Genomic DNA, 24634 nt, shown 5'->3' on the forward strand with positions numbered 1-24634 from the left:
GTCCTGTTTTTTTGTCTTGCTGTCCTTCCTGAAATTTCTTTCATTTTAATTTTTTGGCTGTTCCATATTTAAATCCTGATTTGAAACTTAGGACATTTGTTCAGACAAATATGTTGGAACCCTGTTGTATTAAAACACCCAATATTAATGTTTTTGTTAGCAAAGCAAAGGTTTCTATGATTTACTAGCTTGTAAACTCTAGGGATCACCGGTTTCTTTCACTGTTTTGGAAATTAGAAGCTGAAAAGTCTGGTATCTGTGACTTAAACAGTTGTGTAGGGACAGTTGGAAGGGAATTACAGTGTGCAATCTGGTTTCACTGCTCTTGGAGATGGACCTAAAAGCTCTTGGTTCTTACAATGGTTTTATACAGTTACTACTTTTGGTATTTTGGAGCCTGGTTAAGATGTTCTAGGCCATCTAAATACAGGGGTATGAAAGGGTAGACCAAATGAAAGCAGTTTTGCTGTATAATTTGAGGCATGAAGCAGTTAACAGTCGATGTTTATGAAATGAGAATACCAGGTAGAAGGAAATTGTCCTTTTAATTTTCAACATAAGCTGTTAACTATTAAGAATAAATCATAAATATAGTGAGCTATAAAGAGGTGAAACTGCTTGATGCTTTTCACTAATAATTAGTTACTGCCCAAGATGATGCTAAATTATTTTTAGGTTGCTGTTCTAATCAAGCATAGTTAATTGCTTGTAGATGAACATGTTTCTGTGGAACTTTGATGCAAAAGGATGATCCATATCTGGCAGTAAAAACTGCTGTAATATTCACAAAGAAAGTGAAAACTAACTGCAATTTTAGACTAGAAAATTTTGGAGGGATCATTTTTGCATAAATTCAATGTACAAAAGGTATTTTCTGACTGAGTAAAATATTGACCAGGAGATGGCGCTGGAACAACAGTCAGAGGTATCCACTTTGCGTTGAGAGAGTGAATTGATTTAATATCCAAGTTGTATTTCACAGAGTTGCACAAATTCACTAAAATTTTGTTTTATAGCCAAACCTATAAGTAATTTATTTTTGTTATTGGTTAATATCTGGGTCCAGGGTTCATCTATTATTTATTTGAATGCATGCAGTCTTCCTGGCCCTGACTAAATATCTTATAACCTCTGAGAAACAGCCTCTTGGTGTGCAAATATGTCTGACAACTTTAATAACCTCAATGTTTGAGGAAAGGTATCGGCACTGATGATTCCACCTCAGCCGATGTGTTTCTGGGAGGAGAGGTTGACATGACATGATCAGCACCGATCCTGTTCTTCGGCAGAGCTCTTTGTAGGTCTGTCATGTCAGTGACACCACAGGACGGGACAGCAGCAGAATACACTGACATGATGACCTGGAGCTGAACAGTGGCCTTTGTTGCTGTAGGTGACTGGGCTGAGGCTCTGATGATTGCACCAATGAATAACTCCATTTAGAAGTCTGTGGCCTCATGCCTTTAACACTGACAGAGGTCATGGTAGCTCTTCTGTATGGCATTGTCAGAAATCTATAACCTGTGTCCTTTCTGTTTCATCTAGAGATGCCTCTCCCAGCTCAACTCTAAGTTAATTTCTCTCCTGTTTTGCTGGTTTTAGATCATAATTCTTGTGTTTTCTTCAGTCATCTGTAGAGCAATACATTAGAAAGGTCCCTGGTGATTCTAATACAAGTAATATATTTATGTCTTGCAAAATACTCTATACTCCTTGAACATTTTGTCATGTTGTACTCTTACTGGAAGGTGAACCCTGTGCCACAAGTTTTATGCAGCCCCTAACAGGTTTTCTTCCTGAATTATTGATGTGTCCACTTCCTGGCTTGTGACAATCTCTAAATTGAGTTTCTAATTGCTTTCTTCCGATGATGGCGTTAATGTGTACCAGCAGCAAAGTGAAAGCCAAATGGAAGCATGTAAAGGTAAAAAGTATAAAATAAGAATAAAGGACTACAGTAAGGGGAAATGTACAATATATAAAACAAATACTGTACAGTAAATAAAAATGGCATGCTCAGATTAGAAAAAAGTTGCAAAATGGCATGAACATTTGTTCATAAAAAAAACAATCTTTACAAGAAATGGAAAAAAATTAACAGCAGGGATGTAAACACTTATTTGAGGTTGTTGGCAGCAGTGATGGTTATAAAATCTTGACAGCTGCTGGGAGGAAGGGTCTGTGATAACATTCCTTTGTACACCATGAATGCAGCAGTCTTTTACCGAAGGACCTCTCCAGTTCTGCAACAGCTCCATGCATGTGGTACGAGACATTGCCTTATGGGTAATGAGTGATGGGATGCACTGGGTTGAGGGGGCATCCCAAGACACCTCTAGTCTTCCTGAGGAGCTTATCTAACCACTCTAGTCTGCAGATAAGCAGCTCCTCTAGCATACTGCAACATAGAAAGTGGCTGATGACCCCCCAGAGTCAAAAACCAACTTCAAGTGCCCCCTGCACTCCAAATGACTGCACTCTCTTCAGTAGATTGAGTCTGCTTTGACCCTTCCTTGAAAGCGCATCAGTGCTGTGGTTCCGGTCCAGTATCTCAGTGTCAGGTTGCTGGCTGAAATCACCCACCAGCTCCTTGGTTTTCCTTGTGTTGATCAGGTGATGGTTCTGCTGGCACCAGTGCACAAAATCCTGTGTCCACCGTCTATACTCTTGAGTTACCTGTGATGAGGCCTGATTATGGCTGTCATCAGAGGACATTAGTAGATTTCTGCCTTTGGTGTTGATGGAAAGCCTGCAATAAAGAGGGTGAACAGGAAACAGTTCCCTGCGGGGACCCTGTACTGCAAATAAGCCTGTTGAGAGATTTGTTCTTGAACAAACCTAGTTCAAGATTCTAATGACTAATTAGGTTACTTCTGAAAGCACTGGATTTTACTTAGGGGCATCAGAATAAAGGGGTCAAAATACATATGCACACTGTAATTTTCATGTTCTCATTCATAAAAAAGAAAGTTGAAAATCATGTATCATTTTACTTCACCATGTTTTGGTCTATCACATAAAATCCCAATTAAATACATTGACGTTTTTGGTTCTAACTTGACAATAGCTAAAAAAGAGTTCAAATATAAGTATTTTTGCACGGTATTGTGACTAATGAAATAGAATGCAATTCAAACAAGTTTCATATTTTTGTGAAGCAAATCTAGAATTACAAAGTCAGTCTTTTATAGCCTGAAGCACATTTCCATAGTTAAGGAACTAGTAGATCTTGAACAACTCATCCATGTGTTTAGCTTTAGTCTAATTGAATACGGCAACCGCGTCTTCACAGGTCTACCTAAAAAGACAGCTGCAGCTGATCCAGAACACCACTGCATCCTGACTAAACTAAGAAAGCAGAGCACATCACCCTAGTTTTAAAGTCCTTACACTGACTCCTTTTATCTCAGAGAATAGCCTTTATAGTACCTCTGTTAGTGTATAAATTACTGAATGGCTTAGCACCAAACTATGAAAGTTTTAAGCCTAGCCTTAAAAGTTGACAGGGTGTCTGTCTCACGGACTAAAACTGGGAACTGGTTCCACAGGAGAGGAGCCTGATAACTAAAGGATCTGCCTCCCATTCTACTTCTAGAGACTCTAGGAACCACCAGTAAACCTGCAGTCTGAGAACGAAGTGCTCTGTTAGAAACATATGGAACAATCAGATCTCTGATGTATGATGGAGCTAGATCATTAAGGGCTTTATATGTGAGGAGGAGAATTTTAAATTCTATTCTGGATTTAACAGGGAGCCAATGAAGGGAAGCTAAAATAGGAGAAATATGATCTCTCTTTTTAACTTTCTTCAGAACTCTTGCTGCAGCATTTTGAATCAGCTGAAGGCTTTTAACTGCATTTTGTGGACATCCTGATAGTAACGAATTACAATAGTCCAGCCTTGAAGTAACAAATGCATGGACTAGTTTATCAGCGTCACTCCTGGACAGGATATTTCTAATTTGGCAATGTTCCGGAGATGAAAGAAGGAAATCCTAGAAACCTGTTTAAAATGGGATTTAAATGACATGTCCTGGTCAAAAATAACACCAAGGTTTTTGTTTTTACTTTATTACCGGAGGTCAATTTAATGCCATCCAGGTTAAGTAATTGACTATGCAGTTTCTTTTTTAAAGACTCCGGTCCAAAGACGACAACTTCTGTCTTGTCTGAATTTAGAACCAGAGAATTTAAAGTCATCCAAGTTTTTATATCTTCAAGACATGTTTGTAGTCTATCTAACTGGTTGGGCTCATCAGGATTTATGGATAAGTAAAGCTGAGTATCATCAGTGTAACAGTGAAAATTTATTCTGTGCTGCCTGATAATTTTACCTATTGGAAGCATATAAATAGTAAAAAGAATTGGCCCAAGTACTGAACCCTGTGGTACTCCACAATTATCCCTGGAGTTTAAAGATGATTTATCATTTACATGAACAAACTGGAATCTATTAGACAAATAAGATTTAACGCAGCCTAGTACTGTTCCCCTGATCCCTACAGCATATTCCAGCCTTTCTAAGAGAATATTATGGTCGACTGTATCAAATGCAGCACTGAGATCTAACAGAACCAGAACAGACACAAGTCCGTTATCTGAGGCCATAAGAATATCATCAGTGACTTTCAGCAGAACTGTTTCAGTGCTATGATGAGCTCTGAAACCTGACTGAAACTCTACAAACAGGTCATTGCTGTGTAAATGCTCACACATTTGATTAGTAGCTATTTTCTCAAGAATTTTAGGTAAGAACGAAAGAGTGGTTATAGGTCTGTAATATAGTAAATCATCTTAATCAAGCGAAGGTTTCTTAAGTAAAGGTTTAATTACAGTTACCTTAAAAGCCTGTGGTACATATCCATTTACTAAGGATAGGTTAATCATATCTAAAATGGGGCTGGTAATCAGAGGGAATACTTCCTTAAATAATTTGGTTGGGATTGGGTCTAACATACAAGTTGAAGGTTTAGATGAAGCTAATATTTCCAATAACTCAGGAAGCTTCACAGGATCAAAACAGTTCAAACACAGATCAGGTTCTACAGTTATTTCCAATGTTGTCTCGCTTACTCAGGATGAAGTAATCATCTTCGGGAGTATGCCAATGATTTTGTTTTAAATATAATTGATTTTATTTTAAAAGAATCCCATAAAGTCATGACTGCTGAGAGCTAAGGGAATGGATGGCTCAACAGAGCAATGACTCTGTGTAAGTTTAGCAACTGTACTAAAGAGAAGCCTAGGATTATTCTTATTCTCCTCTATCAGTGATGAGAAATAAGCTGTTCTAGTTTGGCGAAGTCTTTTTATACAACAGAAGACTATTTTTTCCAGATTAAGTAGGAGTCCTCTAGATATGCAGAGCGCTGGTTTCTCTCTAATTTTCAAACATTGTGCTTTAAAGTACGCAGCTCTGAATTAAACCAGCCTCCTATAAATAATTACCTTCTTTTTCAAGGGGGCCATATAAAGTCCTGCCATTGTCTTTTCTAATGGGGCTATATAAAGAAAAGTGTTGATCCAGTGTGAAAATTTGCATCCTCATTCAACTGACTGACCAGGCTGACAACAAAGGCAACTTTCAATTAGTGCTGGGCAAACATGAAACTCTGGATGCTGGTTGTATACTTGCTTGCACAGACAAACATCATCACTGGAGTGAGAAATTTACACCAGAATATATGGAAAATTTTGACCTCTGCTTGATTCTGTCAGTTTTCCTAATGCCACTTTAGCTTGAAGAAATTTAGAATCAGCGTGAAATTTGTTTTGTAACCATTAGGCAACCCCCTTTTTCTTTTTTCATCTTAATTTAAATCTGCTTTCAGGGTCAATGTGTGGCTGACGCATGTTGGAGGAGGTTGGTAAGAAGAGAGTCAGTTGTTTCTGCTTCCTATTTAGTAATTGATTACTTTAATTTATACACATACCATGACCTGACTTCTCGCTTAGAGCATGTTAATATAGGAACAATGTTTTTTCCACATTTATTACACAGTATTTCATGCAACATTTTTTAATACCTGTCATCTGAATTCATGGCTGTATTTATTTTTATATTTAGTCATTTTTAGTGTGATTGTGTTACTGTTAAGTGCTTTGGTCACCTTAGTTGGTTGTTTTTAAATGCTGTATCAATCAATAAATTAAATGACAGCATATTGTGCCATGTGTTGTTAAATATTAGCAAAGTATACAAAAAGGAGAAAAGAGAAAGGCTAGCGCTAAAATAAACTAGTACAGCAGATGACATAACTGACATCACGTAGTTGGTGAAAAATGCTATTTAATGTTTAGTGTATTTCGTAGATTCAGATAAAAAAAAAAATCCATTGTGTCTAAGGGGCAAGTGTCTAAGTAAAAACTTGATGCCTCAGGAATTTTGGAAAGTAGTGTATCTACACAGACCAGAAGAATTTGCTGTTGTAAGGCCTCTTCTAAAGAAACCCCTCCTTGACCCTCCGATTTTATAAAATTTTATGTCAATCTCCAACTTGTCCTTCTTATCTAAGGCTTTAGAAAAATTGTCTTTACTCGGCTACAACCATTTTGAGAAGAAAATCAGATCTTTGAGAAATTCCAGTCTGGCTTTAGATCGTAGCACAGAGTCTGCCCTATTAAAGGTGCATAACGTTAGCTTTTGATACTGTGGATGGAGTTAGGGTCTGTGGCTCCGCTCTCAAGTGGTCTGAATCCTATGTTACTGGCAGAACTTTCGCAGTTATGTTATGTTAACGATTTGGCTTCCTCCAGTGCTCCTCTGTCGTGTGGGGTGCCACAGGGCTCTGTCCTTGGCCCCCTCCTCTTCTCCTTCTACATACTGCCACTCAGAGTGATCATTACACAGCACCACCTGTCTTTCCATTGTAACACAGACAACATTCAGAACTATATGTCCTTAAAACCAAGTGACCATAACCCCAACAGCCTTAGTGTTTGCATTTTTGCAGTTCAACAGTGGCTGAACCCAAATTTCATATTTTTAAATGAATAAAAGACTGAGCACATTTCATTTGGAAGTAAAGCCACCACTGACATTAGTGCTCAGAGTTTTAATTCAGTAATGCGGTAAAATATCTGAGTGATTTACGAGAAGAATTTTAAGTCAAACATGCAAATTGATTAAGTAGTCAAGTTGAGCTTTAATCATTTACATCTTTTAGCTAAAGTCGAGCCTTTTTTAAATTCTTTAGAAGGCTATACACGCTTTTATCAGCTCAAGAATTGACTACTGTAATTCCCTTAATGCTGGTGTCAGTCAGTTGTCACTCAGTCATCTGTAACTGATCCAGAATTAGGCTGCTTGGCTTCTAATGGGTACCACCAGATGAGAGCACATCATTTCTGTTTTATATTCCTTACAGTAGTTTCCTGCCTGTTTAGAATAGATTTTAAACTTCTACTGTTTGTTTTTAAAGCTTTAAATGGTTTGAGCCCATCTTATTTATCTGATTTGCTGTGTCATTGTGTATGTGGTAGATCCATGCGATTTTCATCCCAATTTTTATTGATTGTTCCAAGGACTATTTATGTAGATTGGGGTGACCGGGCATTCTCAGTAACGGCTACTATACTGTGGTACCATCTCCCTCCGGACCTACTCTCTGTCTTTGACCTAGGCCTTTTTAAATCCAAACTTAAAACCTTTTGATATTCAGTAGTTTGGTGGTACTTTATTCAAGCATTCTTAATGTTTTATTGTTATCCATGTTGGTTATATTATGTTTTTCCTTTTATGAAATGTATATCTTTTTATGTATGTAGTGTAAAACACTCTAGTTGCCTAGTCGGCTGTTTTGAAGGGCCATACAAATAAATAACATGAAATGAAACTGGTGGTCACATGAGTGGTAAAATGCACGAATGTTAATGATAATTTTATGCTGTGCCCCTATTAAAGTGCAGTGTTGCTGCCTGTAATAAGTTGTTTCTGTAACACACTGTAAAGCTCCAATTTATTTAAACTTTTAGTCATGTCTGTGACTGTAAATTGAGCTTGTTTGTTTTAGAAGTGGCCATGGATTGATTGTTGCTGCTCTTTTAAGACTTTTTTTCTTTATCTTTGGGCTTATTGACTGTGACTGTGGGCTGTGACTGCTGACTCACCTCCTCTCACAGTGAGTTTTCCTTGTTTGATTTAAAACACTCAAACATCAACCAGTCTGGTTTTTCAAGTTTCTTTTAGTAATTTACCACAATATCCCAACTTCTTACTAGACATACCTGTTCAAACCCCTGTTAAAATTCCATTGTTTGTGATATGGAAAAATGAGACCATGATAATTCATTTCAAAAATCTTCCAGATATAGGCCTATTGTGGCATACATCCTGTACAATAATCTAAAAAAGATAGATCGGTGAAAAAAAATAAAGGGTTTAATTGCCGATTTTAGAAGTATGCACACCGTGAAACAAATTCTTTTTCATCTTTACATTCAATCTCCATCTTCTTTGGATGGAGTCTATCGGTGTGTTATATCTTGGTTTTCAAAATCTTTTAGATTGTGACAATATCTCCTGTCCACAGCCCTCTTCTGGTGACCCCATTGATTTAGTTCTGGACTCTGGCTTGGCCACTCCTAAACATTAATTTCCTCCAAAAATGTCAGCTTTAGGTTTGACCTGAAGAAAAGTAACCCAAGAACATGATGCTGCCACCCCTGTATTTTACTGTGGGCATGGTGCTTTTTACTTTGTGATATTTTGGTCCCACCTTTTGGAATCATAGCCCAAAACTTCAAGTTTAGCTTCATCAAACCATGACACACATAAGGTTCTTTCACAAGAGTTTAGCCAGGTCAGGATGGTTTCTTTGGAAGAAAACATTGAGTGTGCAACACATTGTTGTTCCAACTACAACATATCCAGTACTTGTTGGAAATGTCTGCAGCTCCTTCAGTGTTGCTGTCAGCATTTTGGTATTCTCCCTGATCAGTTTCTATATTGTCATTTCAATAATTTGGGAAACAGAAGCAGTTTTTGTACTGTTGCTTTAGTTCCATACTTTCATTAACTTTCTGCTAACTATGGCTGGATGCATAAAGGATGCATACATGGAAGATTAAAAAAAATTCCAAGAAGACAGCTGAGCTTTGTTTTGAGGTTATTAGATTCACTGTACAGGTCCTTCTCAAAATATTAGCATATTGTGATAAAGTTCATTATTTTCCATAATGTCATGATGAAAATTTAACATTCATATATTTTAGATTCATTGCACACTAACTGAAATATTTCAGGTCTTTTATGGTCTTAATATGGATGATTTTGGCATACAGCTCATGAAAACCCAAAATTCCTATCTCACAAAATTAGCATATCATTAAAAGGGTCTCTAAACGAGCTATGAACCTAATCATCTGAATCAACGAGTTAACTCTAAACACCTGCAAAAGATTCCTGAGGCCTTTAAAACTCCCAGCCTGGTTCATCACTCAAAACCCCAATCATGGGTAAGACTGCCGACCTGACTGCTGTCCAGAAGGCCTCTATTGACACCCTCAAGCAAGAGGGTAAGACACAGAAAGAAATTTCTGAACGAATAGGCTGTTCCCAGAGTGCTGTATCAAGGCACCTCAGTGGGAAGTCTGTGGGAAGGAAAAAGTGTGGCAGAAAACGCTGCAAAACGGGAAGAGGTGACCGGACCCTGAGGAATATTGTGGAGAAGGGCCGATTCCAGACCTTGGGGGACCTGCGGAAGCAGTGGACTGAGTCTGGAGTAGAAACATCCAGAGCCACCGTGCGCAGGCGTGTGCAGGAAATGGGCTACAGGTGCCGCATTCCCCAGGTCAAGCCACTTTTGAACCAGAAACAGCGGCAGAAGCGCCTGACCTGGGCTACAGAGAAGCAGCACTGGACTGTTGCTCAGTGGTCCAAAGTACTTTTTTCGGATGAAAGCAAATTCTGCATGTCATTCGGAAATCAAGGTGCCAGAGTCTGGAGGAAGACTGGGGAGAAGGAAATGCCAAAATGCCAGAAGTCCAGTGTCAAGTATCCACAGTCAGTGATGGTCTGGGGTGTCGTGTCAGCTGCTGGTGTTGGTCCACTGTGTTTTATCAAGGGCAGGGTCAATGCAGCTAGCTATCAGGAGATTTTGGAGCACTTCATGCTTCCATCTGCTGAAAAGCTTTATGGAGATGAAGATTTCATTTTTCAGCACAACCTGGCACCTGCTCACAGTGCCAAAACCACTGGTAAATGGTTTACTGACCATGGTATCACTGTGCTCAATTGGCCTGCCAACTCTCCTGACCTGAACCCCATAGAGAATCTGTGGGATATTGTGAAGAGAACGTTGAGAGACTCAAGACCCAACACTCTGGATGAGCTAAAGGCCGCTATCGAAGCATCCTGGGCCTCCATAAGACCTCAGCAGTGCCACAGGCTGATTGCCTCCATGCCACGCCGCATTGAAGCAGTCATTTCTGCAAAAGGATTCCCGACCAAGTATTGAGTGCATAACTGTACATGATTATTTGAAGGTTGACGATTTTTGTATTAAAAACACTTTTCTTTTATTGGTCGGATGAAATATGCTAATTTTGTGAGATAGGAATTTTGGGTTTTCATGAGCTGTATGCCACAATCATCCGTATTAAGACAATAAAAGACCTGAAATATTTCAGTTAGTGTGCAATGAATCTAAAATATATGAATGTTAAACTTTCATCATGACATTATGGAAAATAATGAACTTTATCACAATATGCTAATATTTTGAGAAGGACCTGTATTTGATGAAAGGTATAAACCTAAGAAGACTAATTGCTGAAACCAAAGCAGACAAACAAGTAATAATCTAAGGGTGTTCACACTTATGCAACCAGGTTATGCCACCCTATGAACTTTTCTGCAATTCCCCCCAACATATTTGTTTTTATTTTCAGTTGAATTGTGCAGGACAGATTATACTTTTTACACATTATTTGCAAGATTTATTGTGGTCTAATTTTTTCCATCACAAGAAGTAGCATTTTAAGAGGAGTGTCTAGATGTTTGTGGCTTGTGTACGTTGGAACATGAAGGTTTGATTTCGCCTAAGCCCCCACTACCATATATTCTCTGTAACCAAATTCCACCCCCGCCCCTTTACACCAATGCAAATTTAAAACAAACTACTGACATTTTTGCATACATAGATACCTTTTTTTCTAATCTGAAATTCTTCCCACTGTCAGACCTCAAAAGAGACAGTAAATGATAAGCACGCACTTTATAGGGTTGTATCTGATAAGCCACACTGAAAAATGGAAAAAAAAGAGATAACTCTTTTGAGGTCTCTAGTATGGTCTGTAAAACAAGAGATGGTTCAAGGAGATAAAACCTTATGCTACTGCTCTGGTGAAAGCATTTGCATTAAAAACAATAGAAGGATGATCCAGTTTCTTTATTGGTCTGTTGTACTTGTGCCGAAGGTATTTTAAGTATGCAAAGTCCTCTTTGTTCTTCATAAAAGATGGGTTCACTGGTCCACTTACATTTTGAGTTTGGTGAGACGACATGTTTGACAAGGGCAGTTAGCATAAATAAAAGAAAACGTTACATCAGGGTTCTGGGATGCTGGAGTTGAGTACAAAGTTGACACTTAAAATAAAAATGTGTTTTTATTCCTACTTTAAATTCTTTTTCTGGTTTAGGTTTTGCTATGTAACCTATAAACTCACAGCAACACAGAATTCTTCTGTCGGGTGACCTGATCTGAATTTTCACTCAGATTTTGGGAGTTGATAAACAAAAACAGCCAATCTAGGACACATTTTCTACTTTTATTGTGAAGATGTTTTCTTTACAGATGATATCCCATGTACATATATGTATACATTCAATATTACATATATTTACATTATTTAGACATAATCACCAACCACTACACCCCTGTCATTTGAGGTTATAATCACATAAGTTGACAATATTATGTTTAAATAAATTCAAGAACTCCCACATTTGCCCCCTTCTTTCATTGAGGGGACAGATGCTATGCATTCGTACCAGCAACAGTTTGAAATTCACAGTGTTATAGTCAGCTCCCCCTAATGAATTCATGTCAAGTATATCAGCACATTCAAATCCACAGACTTAATGTGTGCAGCAAGTATAAAAATGCTTTTTAAAATTTAGAGTAATGTGCATCCAGTAAATTTCTAGATTAAATCAGACATGCCCACAGGTAAAGTGACTTCTACAAGACACACTTAAGTGATTCCAATTTTGTTTTGAAAAAACATTTGAAATTGCTCTAAAAATGGCCAATGATATTAGTTTTCCCAGTGAGTTATACTGAAAAAACACCCGACTACAACACATTTGATAAGTGAAATACGCTCTGACAAAATACTAAATGTGTTGATTTAACCTTTGTTGAATAATTTATTCTAGCTGTTCTCTAGCTGCAACACGTTTTTAAGCAATTTTGTAGTTTCAATATAACATACATACGTGGAGTGCTCAGCAGTGTTTAAAAATTTGACTCAACTTATTTACCACTGTATTTTTTTTTCCTGGGTTCACTTTAGTTCTGTTTTGATCTGTTTTCGTTTAACAAGACTGACAAAAATGTTTAAAATATTTTGAGGATTAATTTTTATTCACTAAATTATTTAACTCAGAAATCCAAGTGATTCACATATTATTTAGCGTAAATAAAATAATAGCTGTTAAATTGGTCAATTTAATGAAAGGTTTTTGCCTGAATCAGGTACACTCAAAAAACAAACCATGGCACATATTTGACTAATTTAAGTTAAATAGAAAAATATTTCTGTTTAGGTTTGGTAAAAAATGTATTCTTGTGTGCATATTTACGTTTGACTTGTTTTCATCTAACAAGACTGAAATGACTACAACTGACAACGCATGCTTGCATGGCGCTTTCTCTTCCCACAGAAGCTGGAGTTTCTACAGTTCCCAGTGGGGGAAAAAAATGCAATATAGCTGCTGCGCATTTAACATTTTTGTCACAACTACAAGCATAAACCATTTATAAGCACTTCTGATGGTTTGTCTCTTTAAACCAGTGGCAGACACAGTGCTGCAAAATGTATAACTGTAAACACCTTCCTTTAGTGTTTGAACACACAAGTGGAGAGAAATGCATTGTTGTTGTCAATAATTACCCTACCGGTTCTCCAGCTTCCAACTAGAAAACATGATGCCATTCCCAGATCTTAGCTGAAACTTCTGAAACAAATCCAATGCACCACTACAGTAAGATTCATTTAAATTGACAAAATTATTTTTTTCTTTTTTTTTTAAGTAAATAATTTAAAAGATATTTAACCCACTCACTTTAAATTTATCAGATAAACTCTGGCAAAAAAAAAGGAATCAACCCTACAAGATTAAGTTAAGCCAGCCCAGCTATATTATAACATACAACAACATAATTGTTTTATGTTCAAAGAAAGACAGGCTTTTTTTAGTGATTTATTATTATCATTACTATTATTATTATTTAATGGTAACAAGCTATTTTGTTTTTGAGTGTAGTTGCTTTTTCATTTGACTTGAATTCATCTGAAGCTACAGAACCGTGCAATTATTACCTAAATTGAAGTAATTTATGACTTCTAACTGAAAGCTTTACTGCAGGCAACCTTGATTTAAAAAGAAAACCTTTGGCCCTTCTACTAATACAAATTGCAGTCACACATTTTTCCTGTATTGCCTTCTGATGTTGTAGCTAATACGGTAAAACATGTTTTTGATGTTGTGCTGTTTGTACTTGTGAAATTTAAGTTCATTGTCAGAAGTAATCCAAAAAGAGGACATTACCACCAAATGAAGGTGGGAGGTTTGTTGTTCAGACCACAGAAAAGGTGAGGAGGAAGGGATTTATGACTGCTTGTTGCAAAGTCCACTTTTGAACATTTGCAGCAGAGCCTGCTGCAGGATACATAACAGAATAAAAATATTACCGTGATAGACGCTGCCTCTGAAATTGAGTGCTAGCACAGTTTCTCAATATGTACATATATACTCACAATTCTTCGTAAAGCTTTTAAAATTGTAATAACTTACTTGACATTTAAGGAAACTCCTCTAAAACATCTATTGCTGCTAAGTAACAGCAAATTAAAAACTGTCTTTTTCTCTCTCCACATAAAGAAGAGTTTACTTAAATGTTTGCTTTCTCCACATTTGACAGCACCTTACTCTACCGCAGTGGTAAAGTTCAGCTTGTGGGTTTTGTTTATAACTCTCCTGGAGCTATAGTAGTTCCGCTTTCTTTGAGCAGTTCAGGTCACTGTTGACCAGATGCCACATGTGCATGAGGTCCGACGGGAGGAGCTTGTGCACCACTATCATGTTTTTGAAGAAACAGGGCTCCCAGTTCATTTTACTCTTTTTGTTTTTCACTAGGCCAAATGTTTTGAAGGCATTGTGTTTTACGGGCGTGACCTGCAGTGCCTCAAGACACATACCCAAGAACACGTCGTCAATTGGGTAGAGCTCCAGGGTTTCAGCGGCCCAGTGAAGCCTCCTCGCCAGAATCCCATGCATAAGAAAACCTCCTCCACCGGCGTATGGAGGGTAGTAGGTTTTATTATACAGAGCATGAGGGATGTAATATTTGCTCTCCTTCTTACGAATGGGCTTAGCCTTGAAAATCACATCCCCTATGAACAGATTCTTATCATGGCTGCTACCTTCCAGGAACTCAAAAATGTTCTCCACGCTTACAAAAACGTCATCGTCCCCCTTGAAAACATATTGCACTCTGGGGCAGTAGGTGTGGAACCACTTTAGAAAATGAGTCTCTTTAAGTGTCAGATTGAAGAAACTGTCTAAGAAGTCCCACTGAAGAATATCTCCATAGATATAGTCTTCATACTCTACAAGCTTTTGATGGTTAGCTCTTTCTGCATCATTTGAAGGCTTACCCAGTAGGAACAGGGTCTTTATCCTCTTGCCATTGATCACCTGCTCCTTACCCCAGGTTTTTCGAATAACTTCTCTACGGTCATGCTGGATGGCCACCGATTTAATCACCATGAGCAAATAAATCTCCCCTGTGCACTTTTCTGGGTGGTTGATAATTATAGGGAAAAAACGGCAGTGGCGATAAAGCATAAACTGTCTGAAGTTGCCCTCAAGCCCCATGTACCATGCCTGGCTTGACAGGTTGAGATTGGCGCTGCAGTTGGAGCTGGTTATGTCCCAGTTACCGGGGCTGCTGTCATCAGTAATCATTGGCTCCCGCGTGATGGCCCAGGCTTTGAGCTGTGGCTTTTGCCTGCCAACCTTCCAGAAGCTTTTTAACCCCAGGTACGAGCGAGGATTTTCCTCTGAGGACGCTTCAGGCTGGGCTACCTGGGAACCGTGCATGCGAGCCTGCCGCTCCAGTTCAAAAGGAGTCCCCATGTTGATGCTCCCCCTCTGGACAATGGTGAGTGCCACCACAGCCAGAAAGAACATGGCACACACCCTCTTGTATACTCTCCAGCGATCTCTGTTGTTCATTCTACAGGAAATCAAAAGTCACAGGCAACATCAGGATTTGTTTGCATTATTCAATATTTTTGAATAGCACATTTTGGATCAACATTGACATTTTTCCATATCTGTGTAGATTACAATGCCTTGCTTAAATATGAAACTTTTTTCACATTTTGTCACATTATAAGCCCAACTCCCATTCATCCATTGTCTTTACCCGCATATCAGTGCGTGGTTGAAGGGGCTGCCTTATCTTCCATGGTCAGTGGGTGAAAGGCGGGGTACACCCTGGATGTGTTGCCAGTCACAGAGCAACACAGACACAAACAGGCCAAACAACCCCAAAACACACTATACCTAAGGGCAATTTAGACAGACTTATTCACCACCACATTTATTCTACAGCTGCTTTGTGAAAGCCTCAGAGGTTTGTGAGGGAGCATTAGTGTCCAAATAGCATCATGAAGACCATGGAACACAAAAGACAGGATGAAATTGTGGAACTGTTTAAAGGAGAAGGTCATAAAATAATATCCCAAGATTTGATCATCTCACAGTTCAATCCATCATCTGTTGATAGGATTTTGACCAATCGGCTGAGGAAAAAAAAGCTCTGGTTAAAATCTGACTTGCAAGCTGAAACTCACACACAAGTTAGGGCACAGAGTTTTACACATAGTTTTTAGCGTTGTATCTGTAAACAGACCTTAACAAAGCAAATTTCCAACTGGTATAATTATTTTTTACAAGTACAATCTGTTTTACACACACATGCATTCCTATTTACACATGCACAATGCTGAAATTCCCAGCATTCCATTTATAACTGGAATTGCGCCTCTAATATCTTTAATTGATGCATATTCACACGTTAGAAAGACAAAGCCAAATGTCCACACCAAGGACAATATGTGGTAAGACTTGAAAATTGATTTTCACAAAAGCCTTATCTGTTTTGCAGAGGAAAGGGAAAAAAATCAATTTGTGTGCAAAGTTGGTAATGACGTAACACAAAAGGCTTCACAGGAGGACTGAATACAAATAGCACATTTCGGATCTTTTGTTGTGAAAACAATATAGGTAATCCATGTATTTACTTTTTCTTCCACTTCCCAAGTATAGCTTACTTTGTGTTGATTTGTGACATAAAACAAGGGGACTTGTGGTTTTAATGTAACAACATGTGAAAAGTTCAATGGATATAACTACTTTTGCAAGGCAGCTTGAACGTGAAACCTATGAATCTCCTGTTTATTTGGGCTACATGTTTAAAGCAAAAAGTTAGAACTTACTAAGTTAAGAAGACGTTATGGGTATCTTACTAAACAGTCAGCAAAAAAGGAAATCCTTATCAGAATCAGAACAAAGACACAGTGAAAACAAACAGCGTGAGAAAATGAACATGTTTAAGGACGCATTGTGTTTTACATTATCTGTATTTATCTCCTTTTAGACAAAAACAATGCAGATGATCACAGTGGAGCACACATGTAGCCCTTATAATCAAACAGCATCAGGATCTTCTGGAAGACCATGTGGAATGCGCTACAGATTCTCACATTTCCATAATGTCATGCCGGAGCTCGCTCCATTCACGACAACTGAGACATTCCCAAGTGGGCCCCTTTACCTTTGAGAGACATTTTCTTTTCTCCCTCTAATTACAAATGAGAGATTTGTCAATTCGGAAACAGAAAAAAATTATAATTCTGAGACAAGAATAAAGATTCAGTCTTTAAATATAAAACATGCTTCAGTTTTTTTATGTCAGTATCTTGAAACAATAAATCAGAAGCGAGATTTTTTACTCAAATATTTTAAGCAAGAACAAAATAAAATACTTTTAATGGATCTCAATAATAACGGTTCATTTGATATAAATTATAGAATGAAACACCTGTTCACATCGTGGCTTTTGTTTTAACATTTCTATAAAAATGTGTTTGGTTTTATTTAACTAATGCCGAGATATTTTCAGCTCGCTTCGATTGACTGAAGCATTTCCAAAAAGGGTAAAATCATTTTTCACACATGTTACAGAAAGTAAGTCAAATAAAGATGACTGTCAGAATTTAATGATCTGATCCCCAACTTTAGGAGGGGGGAAGGATAACACTTACCTGTTCTCTTATGCTTTAAACGATGAGACAACTCAACCAGCAAAGATGATGATTTTATTTGTAATGGAACAGCTTTTCTTTTTGCGTCTCCGGAAAATCCTTTGAATCGAAGTGGTTCTGAATCAGGAAGCGGCTACAGAGAAAACAGATGTGCCATCTGAAGGGCTTTCTTTGCGCACTGATGTCTGGTCGCTGCGCGGCATCGGATGAGCGCCGCTGCGCGCTGCGAGCCGCTTTTAAAGGCTCCAGGCAGAGGACGTGAAACAGGATGTGGAAAACTGAATGAACAGTGCTGCTTACGCAAGCATGGCGTTCAATCATGGCATAGGCCTCGACAAACGTTTTGACTCGTGGGCCAAAATGGATTCTACAATTTAACAGAGGAGCCGGGCCAAGAGCGGATGCGTGTAGTATTTGTGTGAACTAATGTAAATTACATGTAAAAGTCATAACATAAAAAAGATTCTGTCCTTTAATAGATGGTAAAGCATAGATATGCAAGGTTTATTGTTCAAATTATTTTCCAAATACATTTTTTTAACAACACAGTAGAGAAACTCGTGTTTGCCGGACCGGATTTAAAAGCCAAACGGGCCGTATATGGTCCGCGGCCGCAGTTTACCCCTGCCTGATCTAAACATTCAGGTAATGTCATTTCTAATGGTGAGTTAACCACACAGGCATTAGAAGACTTGGAGTCCTGAATTAATATTGTCAGGGAAACTAACTTAAACAAACCATTTTAAACACCCTGAACTTCAATAATTGAATAGTCGATCATATTTGTGAAATTAAAATTCAAGCAGCGGTGGTCATTGGTATGGGCAACATGGCTCTCCACCCAGTAGGCACACTCTGGGGCGCCACAAAATAAAACAAAATATGTAATTTGAAAAGGTCACCACAGATGCTCCCTAAATATATAATATTTAAAGTTATTAAGTCTCTGTGTGGACCACACAGAGACTTAAAAAAAATATTGTTGTACACTATGGTGGCTAATAATGCTGATGATGATACCACATTTGAAGCTTTTGGCTTGGAACTAAATTAAAAGTCTCTTTCTGTGTTTGTTAAAGGGTCATTTGTTCATCTCTGGTTCAAAATTTAAATAATTAGGCTAGTTAGGTCTCAACTGGATTATTGTAAATTGAACATCTCAAATGACAAACTGAGATTTACAAAACCTTTATTTTATTTGGGAAAACATGATTTAAAATACAAGTTATGATCTATCTATCCATTCGACCATCCTTCCCTCTGTCTGTCTTTGAGAAGTTATATGAAAAGTTTATCTATTTGTTTATTTGTTTGCTTGTTTTCTTTTAGATGTGCTTAATCAGGATAGTGGGGGTGCGTTTGGTTGTATGTTGGGTGACAGAAGGAAGGGTAACCTTCATGCAAGAGCCACTACTAAATCCAAGCCACTGAGTTCAGGAAACGTCTTGTATCAGAATTAGATAACATTGCGACATAAAACCCAATATTTATAGAAAATGTTTTTCCCATCAGTATGTCAGTGCTTTAGAAATATTTTGGGGCAATCAAAACTACAATGCACAGATTTAATTCCCACCCTGTTCATCACAAAGTATCACGTATGAGCTTTAGAGATAATCAAACAGCAGCTTGTTAGCACTGCTGTACAACTTGTGTTAAAGCAATCAGACACTTTTATCATCTTTGTTCTGGCTCTGCAACTGTCACATTTATATTGATAGTTGTGCTGCTGTAGTTATAACTACTACATGTCAGAGAGGCTACAATGTACTAAACCTTAGACAGGTGATCAGAACTGGCCTAAAGTTGCATGAGGCTCTGATTTCCCACTCAAGCTCATTGTCTGCCAACCACCACAGCGCAGTGAATGTTGTATTTATATTGTCCGTGTTTGATCCTAGTAAACCAACAATGGATTCCAAAGAGTTCACATTTATTAGAATGCAGTTTTGTTGAAATATTGTGAGCAGTTAACATTGAACATTTTGGAAGCCAACCAGATCTGAGCCAAGTGAAAGCAAACAGTTTTTGAACCGTTGACCTACTGTCAGGTATGTACATTGTGTCTTTACGAGTCCCATACATTTTTATCCTGTCCTGGGAAATTTCAAGTGCTCTTTGGGACTCCAGGCTAACAGTGGGTCCTAAGCAGCTGCATACACTGTGGCTCATGGTTGAGGCCAACTCTGGTGATATAGTATACCACCAATGGTGATTTTTCTTTTTTTTTTTTTATAGATCCAGCTTATTATGATCTTGCCTGCCTCTGGGTCATCCACGTTTACAACCTATGACTATAAGTCATTTTTAGTCATAACATTAAATTACAATACTAATGTTTTTACAAACAAAATTTTAGGCTTATGGTTATAATCATGAACAACGTATCAACTCTTATTCTGCTTTAGGATATATTGTACTGATTATCTCTGCTGAAGTACAAGGACCAACATTCAGTACTAAAGGGCTAGTTCATCAAACAGAAATTTTCTTCTTGAAGATTTTTGGTTTCAGGCTATAAATCCATGTATTTAGGGGTAAATTAAGAAACAAAACAAATTAAAAAGATAAAAAAAAACAATAGATTACATCATTAGGAAAAATCTCTTTAAGTTTTGTTAAAAATGAAAACCCAAAAGGAAAGTTTTTTTGTTTAGAACTTTGTTGGTTAACTTTCCATGCCTTATCCGTAGAGTGATATTTCTCTGACTACTACCCAACTTCATAGGAATTTAACAACTTTAAACTTTAATGGAGCTGCCTCTGCTTCCTTTGTCTTACTGTGTGCAGGATTTCATTTGTTCGTTAAGTTTATGATTGTGGACAGATGACTTGTTCCAAGAGTAATACCACAGTGTTTTGCACAGTTCAATAAATGTCTGTGTATTCAGTAAGTAAGTAAGTAAGTAAAATTTTATTTATATAGCACCTCTCAAGACACAGATCACAAAATGCTTCACAACACTAATACAAAATACAATTGGAATAATATATTTATAAATGTAAAATAGAAGATAAGATAAAATCAAAAATAAACTAACCAATCGCAAGCCTAAAAAGATGAGTTTTTAGCTGTTTTCTAAAAGACACCACCAAATCCGCAGTCCTTATACACAAGGGGATAGAGTTCCAGAGTCGGGGAGCTACTGTTGCAAAAGCTCTATCACCCTTAGTTTTCAGCCTTGTGTGATGTACTGCCAGTAGGACTTTATCGCATGACCTCAGAGACCTGGGGGGATTGTATGGATATAAGAGTTCACTGATATAAGTTGGGGCTTGACCATGAAGACCTCTATAAGTCAGGACCAGAATCTTAAACTGAGCTCTGAATTTAATGGGGAGCCAGTGCAGCTGGATGAGTAACGGTGTGGAGTGGGAATACTTAGAAGATTTTATCAGAAGTCTAGCAGCAGCATTCTGAACAACCTGGAGACGTTCCAGGGAGTTTTTGCTAAGACAGGTAAATAAAGCATTACAGTAATCCAAACGTGAGGAAATGAATGCATGGATAGTAATCTCAAGTTCAGAACATGACACAATAGGACTTAACTTAGCAAGGTTACGTAAATGATAAAAACAAGTACTGTAGTAAATTAAGGTTTTAGGAGGAGTAACTTATTTACTCTCATATTCTCCTTGTATCAGTTTCCTAATCTTGCTCAGAAATCTAATTGAAATTCTAAAGAGTCAAATCAGTCAAAATTTGAGACAAAATCCAACAAAGCATAGAAAACGTCGAGTAAATGGGAGCCAATGTTTTATGTAGCTGACATATGATGAAGGAATTGCTCTGCGATATATTACCATTCCCAGTTGTCATATGGTGTTTGAATATTTACAGTGTAGTGTTTACCAGCCTTCGTTAGCTGAACACATATTGCTAAGTATTGTGGTTACTTATTAATCATGATAAACAATTAATGATGAAACTAGAAACACGATTGAAGGTCTATTCAGTGAATTTATGTCCACACAGCAGTCTTCAAAGACATGATATATTGAAAAAACTGGAATTGGAGAGTTCTTTGACTAAATGTTACTTAAGGTCTGTGGAAATCTTGTGAAAAAAAGCCCTCAGAGAAGTCTTTTTTCACTGTTGGCTCTTGCATGAGGAGTTCTGACTGTGCACCTCCTTCTCAATCAATCATGCAAGCAATGCGTTACTTATTAATGGAGCAAATGAGACCTAAGACGCATCTTTTTTTAATGTGGTGCTTGTGCACTCCCTTATTAATGCCCCCCTGGGCAACTACCCATATTACCCATATAAAAAACCACCACTGGTCTCTATATCAAGTGTACACTGTATTGTAGAATCAGCTTTATTGCCAAGTTTGTACATCCAAACAAGGAATTTAACTCTGGTACACTTTGCTCTCTGGTTTTGTTTTTGCATTACAGAATATACATATACAGGGGTTGGACAATAAAACTGAAACATCTGTCATTTTAGTGTGGGAGGTTTCATGGCTAAATTGGACCAGCCTGGTAGCCAGTCTTCATTGATTGAACATTGCACCAGTAAGAGCAGAGTGTGAAGGTTCAATTAGCAGGGTAAGAGCACAGTTTTGCTCAAAATATTGAAATGCACACAACATTATGAGTGACATACCAGAGTTCAAAAGAGGACAAATTGTTGGTGCACGTCTTGCTGGCACATCTGTGACCAAGACAGCAAGTCTTTGTGATGTATCAAGAGGCACGGTATCCAGGGTAATGTCAGCATACCACCAAGAAGGACGAACCACATCCAACAGGATTAACTGTGGACGCAAGAGGAAACTGTCTGAAAGGGATGTTCAGGTGCTAACCCGGATTGTATCCAAAAAACATAAAACCACGGCTGCCCAAATCACGGCAGAATTAAATGTGCACCTCAACTCTCCTGTTTCCACCAGAACTGTCCGTTGGGAGCTCCACAGGGTCAATATACAGGGCCGGGCCGCTATAGCCAAACTTTTAGTCACTCATGTCAATGCCAAACGTCGGTTTCAATGGTGCAAGGAGCGCAAATGTTGGGCTGTGGACAATGTGAAACATGTCCACATGTTTAGACAGTATAGACATGTATAGACAGTTTATAAAATGTCCGACCAGAGAGGACAACATTCTGGATCACTGTTACACCACCATCAGAGACGCTTATCACGCCGTCCCACGTGTTGCACTGGGCCTATCCGACCACATCATGGTCCACCTGATTCCCGCATACAGGCAGAAACTAAAGCTATGCAAACCTGTTGTGAGGACGACAAGGAAGTGGAGCAGTGAGGCTGTGGAGAATCTCTAGGCGTGTTTAGGCTGTACAGACTGGGATGTGTTCAGGACTACTACCAACAGTCTGGACGTGTACACAGAGGCTGTGACTTCCTACATCAGCTTCTGTGAGGACAGCTGTGTACCATCATGCACCAGGGTGAGTTACAACGACAAACCCTGGTTCACAACTAAACTCAGAAGGTTAAGACTGGATAAGGAAGAGGCCTTCAGGAGTGGGGACAAAGACATATACAGAGAGGCAAAGTACAAGTTTGGCAAGGCAGTGAAAGAGGCCAAACGACTGTACTCTGAGAAGCTCCAAAACCAGTTCTCAGCCAACGACTCTGCGTCTGTCTGGAAAGGGCTCAGGCAGATCACCAACGACAAGCCGAAAGCACCCCACTCCATCAACGACCGACGCCTCGCCAATGACCTGAACGAGTTCTACTGCCGCTTTGAAAGACAAAGGGACAGTCCTGCAACCATCCCCCACAACACCCCCCAACAGCTGCAGCCACAATCCACCACCCCAATCTCCCCAACCTCAAGAGGGGCCTTGGCACCTCCAACCCCCACCCTGAAGTTCCCCCCCACCAGCCCCCTACCCACGCCGGGGACGGCTCTTTCCATCCAGGAGAGGGACGTCAACAAACTCTTCAAGAGACAGAACCCCCGGAAAGCTGCTGGACCGGATTCTGTCTCACCAGCCAGCCTGAAGCACTGCGCTGATCAGCTGTCTCCAGTCTTCACAGACATTTTAACACCTCACTGGAGACATGTCATGTGCCAGCCTGCTTCAAGTCCTCCACCATCGTCCCTGTTCCCAAGAAGCCAAGGACCACAGGGCTTAATGACTTCAGACCGGTCGCCCTGACCTCTGTGGTGATGAAGTCTTTTGAGCGCCTTGTGCTCTCACACCTAAAAGACATCACTGACCCCCTCCTGGACCCCCTGCAGTTTGCCTACAGAGCCAACAGGTCTGTAGATGATGCAGTCAACCTAGCCCTTCACTTCATTCTCCGGCACCTGGACTCCACAGGAACCTACGCCAGGATCCTGTTTGTGGATTTCAGCTCTGCCTTCAACACCATCGTCCCAGCTCTGCTCCAGGAGAAGCTCTCCCAGCTGAGTGTGCCCGACTCCACCTGCAGGTGGATCACTGACTTCCTGTCTGACAGGAAGCAGCGCTTGAGGCTGGGGAAGTACGTCTCTGACTCCCTGACCATCAGCACCGGTTCCCCCCAAGGCTGTGTTCTCTCTCCTCTGCTCTTCTCCCTGTACACTAACAGCTGCACCTCCAGTCACCAGTCTGTCAAGCTTCTGAAGTTTGCGGACGACACCACCCTGATCGGACTCATCTCTGATGGTGACGAATCCGCGTACAGATGGGAGGTGGATCATCTGTTGGACTGGTGCAGCCAGAACAACCTTGAGCTCAACGCTCTAAAGACAGTGGAGATGGTTGTGGACTTCAGGTGGAACCCAGCCCCACCTACCCCCATCACCCTCTGTGACTCCACAATTGACACTGTGGAATCTTTCCGCTTCCTGGGAACCATCATCTCCCAGGATCTCAAGTGGGAGCCAAACACCAGCTCCCTCATCAAGAAAGCCCAGCAGAGGATGTTCTTCCTGCGGCAGCTGAAGAAATTCAACCTGCCAAAGACTGTGATGGTGCACTTCTACACAGCCATCATGGAGTCCATCCTCACCTCCTCCATCACCATCTGGTACACCGCTGCTACAGCCAAGGATAAGGGCAGGCTGCAGCGTGTCATTTGGTCTGCTGAGAAGGTGATTGGCTGCAGTCTACTCT

The 24634-nt window shown here is 39.3% G+C and overlaps 1 protein-coding gene across 1 annotated transcript; it reads right to left on the bottom strand.

The window, feature by feature from the left end:
- Nucleotides 1-11739: 11739 nt before the first annotated feature.
- b3gnt7 (UDP-GlcNAc:betaGal beta-1,3-N-acetylglucosaminyltransferase 7) lies at nucleotides 11740-17777 on the bottom strand. The gene is made up of 2 exons (XM_047375947.1): nucleotides 17560-17777; nucleotides 11740-15464 (listed from the first exon to the last, which is right to left on the bottom strand). The coding sequence occupies exon 2, from the start codon at nucleotides 15461-15463 to the stop codon at nucleotides 14210-14212; it is 1254 nt and encodes a 417-aa protein (XP_047231903.1). The 5' UTR covers nucleotide 15464; nucleotides 17560-17777; the 3' UTR covers nucleotides 11740-14209.
- Nucleotides 17778-24634: the final 6857 nt, after the last annotated feature.

Source organism: Girardinichthys multiradiatus, chromosome 9, assembly GCF_021462225.1.
Source record: "Girardinichthys multiradiatus isolate DD_20200921_A chromosome 9, DD_fGirMul_XY1, whole genome shotgun sequence".
Classification (NCBI taxonomy): Eukaryota; Metazoa; Chordata; class Actinopteri; order Cyprinodontiformes; family Goodeidae; genus Girardinichthys; species Girardinichthys multiradiatus.